Here is a 6,084-nt window from a genome sequence, read left to right as displayed (position 1 = left end):
AAGTATTTCAAACTGTATATAGAAACAACACACTGTACCCCATGATAGTATTAATGTATACAGATATGATTTAATAATAATAAAAAAACAGGCTACCTTTTCCCCCACTAAAAATAAAAACAGGTATTTTGATTTCAGTGATGGATAATTAATACCTTTACAGTAGATTTGTTTAAATGCCAGGTTCTTTTATTTTTATCTATTATTATTTTTCTACAATTTGTTTCACTGCATAATGTACTTAGACTTGAAAAGATGAAAACTTACTCCTCAGCTAGACTTCCTCCTGAGCTAATTAAGAGGCATCACAGTATATTAGAATTAAGTAAGAAACTTAACGAAAGTTTTCATTATTCTAGTTGGGCAGAATGGATCAGTTAATTAGAAAACATGATTTGCATTACACAAATAGCCACTATACCATGCATGCTTCAGAACCTAGTTCCACTCTAATTTTGTTAATTCTTGGCTACTTTCTTGGAATGGCTTAGAATGGCTATTCAGTTGACATGTTTTTTGCTTAGTATTTTGACTGTTGTGAATTATGCTATTATTTTTCTTGATAGTCTAAAAAATACTGAGTTTGACCTGGTCTTGCTTGTGGTCTTTTTTTGAGAGACAAGAGTCTCAGTTTGTCGCCCTCGGTAGAGTACTGTGATGTCACAGCTCACAGCTATGTCCAACTCATGGGCTCAAGTGATTCTCTTGCCTCAGCCTCCCAAGTAGCTGGGACTACAGGTGCCTGCCACAACGCTGGGCTATTTTTAAGAGAGGAAATCTTGCTCTGGTTCAGGCTGGTTTTGAACCTCTGAGCTCAGGCAACCTACGCACCTCGGCCTCCACAGTGCTGGGATTACAGGCATGTGCCACGGCACCCGGCCTGGTCTCGCTTGTTAAGTGGAATGTGTTCGATGATTTTGGGATAATTAGTTTTAATAATTTTTTTTTTGTAATTCCAAAACACAACTAAAAATATATCTCATTTTAAAATTTCTGAGAATATTTTTATAATTTTATTCTTTTTTATTCTTTATTCTTTTTTAACATAGGCTTACAACTTTGAACAAAATTTAAATATAGATGAAAAATAACAAAATATAATCCCATTGGTTATTTTCTAATCATAAAAATACTTTCCTGAACTATTATTTGAAATACTACATCCTCACGAGAAGACACACATGGACAAACCAGAAATGCTGCTGGGGTGAAGCGGGGCACATGGCTGCTCCTTAAGGACTCAGACAGACAGAAACCACCTTTCAAATTATCAGAAAATCACGGACTTTAAAACAACTAGATCTTGGCCATCCAGAATTTATCCCAAAGTGTACACAAATGACTATCTTGATGATCTAGAATTTATCCTCAAAAATATAGCAAAGAAAAAAAAAATTCCAGAGAACCATATGTATCGTTGCTTAGGAGCCACTAAAATTATATTACCTTCTGGAGAACGTCTAAAGCGGTAAGTACGGCTTCCTGTAAACTTGTCAGAACTGCTTCAGTGTAAGACGGGAGAATAAAAGGGGAGGCATCTGAACTGATAGGGACTGAAATGGCACTGTGTAGTATGACGCCCAATTTGTGCAAGTCGTCCATGTTGAAACCAGTTTTTATGTGTTGGTAGAGAGCTGGAAATATCTGAATTAAAGCTGTGAGAAAAGGTTGGCTGGGAATGAAAGTCAGTTTGTCAAAGGTAATAGGAGGCTTCGTGCTTTCAGAACCAATTCTATACCAGGTATTCCAGGCAGCCCACCAGAGATTCAAATCTTCCAGCTCATCAGTAACTACGGGTGGCTCAGAGCTGCTGTATTTTCCGAGTCTTTCTCCAATGGAGTCTGTTCTTACAAATGGCCTGCTCAGGCCAGCGCCCGACAGGGACCCGATGAGAACAGGCACAGGGACATTAACTACAGGTGGTGTCTCCGGCTTATCTGAGTCTCGGACAGGGGACACGATCTGTAGAATTTCCTGGAAGCTTTTCAGAGCAGCCAGAGACACTTCGTTGTTCTTGCTGAGTGCAGCTGACTGGATGTGGTCGAGAAGAACGTCCCAAGCTCTTGGAAAGTCTCCTATATAGAAAAGGAAAAAAATTACCAAAATGATCAAATGTTCTCTTAATATTAGAGGCCTGAAAGCATATTTGCTTCAATTCCCTCAGAACTAGGAAAAAATATGATTAGGTACTAAAGTACTAACAATATGAATTAAAATCATCACAACCCAGAAATCCAGTAAAAATTTTCAGATGTAGGAACAAAGGGTACCAGGAAGAGGATAACTGGCACATTAAGTAAAGTTCAGGTCTTACAAACCAAATTCTAGATATGCATGAACATGCTCACACCATTTTCTAGTACTTCTGCTTAAGGAGAACAGAATAAAACCCTACGAAGGCAAAACCAAAGCTCTTCAGTAATGTCTGTGGTCTGTTGGTCATCAATGATTAGGTAAGATATTCTCAGTCTCAATCATTATCATTGGGAAAAGCTGTACGCTATAACAGAATAATACATTTTTTTATAGGTCTGCATATTTATTTTTTTGAGATAGAGTCTCACTATGTCGCCCTCAGTAGAGTGCCATGGCATCACAGCTCATAGCAACCTCAAACTCTTGGGTTTAAGCAATTCTCTTGCCCCCTTCCAAGTAGCTGGGACTACAGGCACCTGTCACAGTGTCCAGCTATTTTTTGGTTGTAGTTGTCATTGTTGTTTAGCTGGCCCGGGCCAGGTGTGAACCCGCCAGCCCTGGTGTATGTGGTCGGCGCCTACCCACTGAGCTATGGGTGCCAAGCCAGGTCTGAATATTTAAAATAAACTGTATGTCTTATTATATAAACCTTAAGTTTATATTTTAGTTTTCATATTTAAGTAATTTTATAGTTGCAGAATCTTAAACCTTTTTTTCACAAGAGTTAGTGAGTTACCAAGAGAAAACACACCATCAACAAACTGTCCTTTTACAAATGACTTCGTCCCTCTCATGCGAAACTGAGTCTCCAGACCCACTATCAGCAGAGCATAAGCTGAATGACAGCTGCTGGTGTCCACCGTCAAACTAATTTACTCCCGTGACTGACTAAATACATTTATGCCAAAGCTCTCCATGACCTGTTTGTTTCTATGAAGGTCAAAAACAAAAAAACACAAAAAAACCCTTTTCTCTAGCACAATCAAAACCCAAAGCTTTGTTAATACCACAGACAATTATCCATGTACATTAAAATAATGCAAGTTAGAGAAACTGATATTTCCCAAAGCAGTATGACAAAAGTATACCATAAAGTATATAAACAATCAGGGTTTAAATACTTTTATTTTGCTAAGGCTGTAAAATGACTAGATTTGTTTAAAAAAAAAAGGGGGGGGGGAATTTGTTTTAAAAAAAGGATAAAGCCAAATCCCTGAGGAAGCATTCAGTTAACAGGAAAACGGGAGCAGGTCTGGTGTAAACAGCAGGTGCCACCTTCCTGCTCCGAGCAAACCGCAACAAACAGCCAGTTCCATGCATCTTCTACTTTTTTCTTTAAATTTTGCTTTCAACTGGCTTTCACTCATCTTAGTTTGAAGTTTTTATTTTATTTTATTTTCCTTTTCTTCCTTTAGCAATTCTCTTGCCCTTAGCCTCCCAAGTAGCTGGGACTACAGGAGCCCGCCACAACGACCGGCTTTTTTTGGTAGAGATAGGATCTCACTCTGGCTCAGGATGGTCTTGAACCCCTGAGCTCAGGCAATCCACCCCCCACCCCCCTGCCTCCCACAGTGCTAGGACTACAGGCCTGAGCCACCATGCCCGTCCTCCACACTCCTTTGTTAAAAACTGAGGAGAATTTACATGCAATAAAAACACAGATTTTAAAGTAAACTGTTCAAAGAGCTTTCACAAATCACACTGTAAAACTACCAAACAGGCGGCATCTGTGACTCAGTGGGTAGGGCGCCAGCCACATACACCCAAGGGTGGTGGGTTCGAATGTGGTTCGGACCAGCTAAACAATGACATCTGCAACAAAAAAATAGCTGGGCATTGTGGCGGGTGGCTGTAGTCCCAGCTACTTGGGAGGCTAAGGCAAAAGAATCACGTAAGCACAAGAGTTTGAGGTTACTGTGAGCTGTGATGCCATGGCACTCTACAAAGGACCACATACTGAGTCTCAAAAGAAGAAAAAAAAAAAGAAAAAAGAAAACTACCAAACAGTTAACACACTTCTGCCTGTTGCCATCCCAGTTAAAAAGTCAGATGAAACACTCCATTTGGCAACTGGAGTGGTACCCTAAGCTCAGGTTTAGAATATCCTGTGCCACTTAACACATTTTATGTCTAGAAATAAGTCCTCTTTCTAAAAGAGCAGGTATAATTATATATTTATATGATGTTAAAAATAATAAACTATTTTAAAATAATACTACTTTCTAGAAATTAGAAAGGCATAAAAAATGTCCTTTTCCTCCATTTCTAAAAAACTAAATCTATATGTTCTTACCTTTTAAGATAATGTATCACGGAAGTATTAAAATGATGCTTATTTTGTTATGACTCAGCAAACGTACAGTGAAAATTTGTGCATATAAATTTCACAAAAAAAGAAAAACTAAAATTAAAAAATAATATGTATCAAGTCCTAAAGTGCAAAATGGACCAGACACCATCAAGTATTTGTTTCTGGGGAAAGTACAGGTGAAGAACAGCACACAGAAGGGCCTGTGGGAGAGTGAGTACGCTCATGCTCTAACAAGGGAGGCTGAAGAGCCAAACGTAAAATACTAAGTGAAACGAATAAACGTGTACAGCACACTCACAGCTACGACTAAGACACCTCTGTTCAGTTTTCCCTCCCCTCACCCCCTGCCTACCACCAGAATCTAAAGCACAGTCGTCAGCACACCCGTACTTCATCTCAGGACCACTGACACTTCCAGTTGGACCATCTTTGTTGTGGGGGGCTGTGCTGTGTACTGTGAGATGTGTGGCATCATCCCTCCCCATCTGTGACAACTAAAAAAGCCTCCAGAATTGCTAACTGTCCTATTTGATATAAAACCGGCCCTATTTAAGAACCACTGATCTATGCCACCAACAGCCTCTGAGCAATCTGACAGCAGCCTCTCGCCCTTCCTTGCTGCCACTCTATTCCACTCTCACCAACGAGAGTGAGTTTTTAAATTTTTATCCAATGATGTCACATTACAGCTTGAAACCTTTTCATGGTTCCCGTTCAACGCTCTGAGGAGAAAGTTCTGTCTGTCTAACACATTCTGCATGGTCTGGCATCTCCCAGCCTCGCACCCTGACTGGGGATCAGGCTTTTCCTCACTCTCTTCATTCTAGATCTTCACCATCCCTCTCTCCTCAGTCTTCTCCTGTCTCTTGTTCTATCTGAAAGGTTCTCCACGAAATAAATGAAAACACACACACTCATGCACACAGCAACACACAGACTGCAAGTTAAGAATTATTCTTGGGTAGAAGCATCACATAAATTTTAAAAGAATCTTCTATATTTTCCAAATTTCCTTTAATATGAATTACTTATATAATGAGAAGAAAAATGTATATATACCTAAAGGTTGCAGTAAATATCTTCTAGTGTTGAAGATTCTTGCTACCCCAGCCAACGTTAACACCCATGTCTCAGCCCACTGCTTCTCTGCTGTGTCCCTTGAGTGATGAATGAGAATATTGCCACCTCCAGACTCAATCTTTTCTTTGTCTGCGGTGGTAGAGGACTCTCGAACACGGTCCAATAAATGAAAGAGCACCTAAATATTTATAAAAATGTCACATAAAATGTATTGATAATAAAGCTTAAGAAACAGCGCAAAAATCTAAAAATTATTATAAGAAATATACTTTACAATATTATCAATCCCCACATATTAGAGGAAATTGACCAACAGAGGTAGCCATGCATTCTTAAGTTTATCCTTAAGGCATTGGAATAGGAAAAATAAAAATAAATTGGACAGAATATAAACTAAGACTTGTTGAATCGAGGTATCAATGGATAGCATCTGGGGGGCAATGTATAAAATAAGAACAAAAGGTGAGGAGGAGTCTGGGCAAAAAAATAATTAACAT

At 39.1% G+C, this 6,084-nt stretch overlaps 1 protein-coding gene across 1 annotated transcript in view; it reads right to left on the bottom strand.

Annotated features, from left to right (window-relative positions):
- Positions 1-6,084, bottom strand: part of MON2 (MON2 homolog, regulator of endosome-to-Golgi trafficking) — a 111,401-nt gene that overhangs the window by 32,897 nt on the left and 72,420 nt on the right. Inside the window, 2 exon segments of the mRNA XM_023518411.1 lie at positions 1,447-2,075; positions 5,567-5,765. Coding sequence (XP_023374179.1) covers positions 1,447-2,075; positions 5,567-5,765 — 828 coding nt within the window.

Source organism: Otolemur garnettii, unplaced genomic scaffold (assembly GCF_000181295.1).
Source record: "Otolemur garnettii isolate 467f Iridium unplaced genomic scaffold, OtoGar3 scaffold00138, whole genome shotgun sequence".
NCBI lineage: Eukaryota > Metazoa > Chordata > Mammalia > Primates > Galagidae > Otolemur > Otolemur garnettii.
This window is presented reverse-complemented; position numbering and strand designations above follow the sequence as displayed.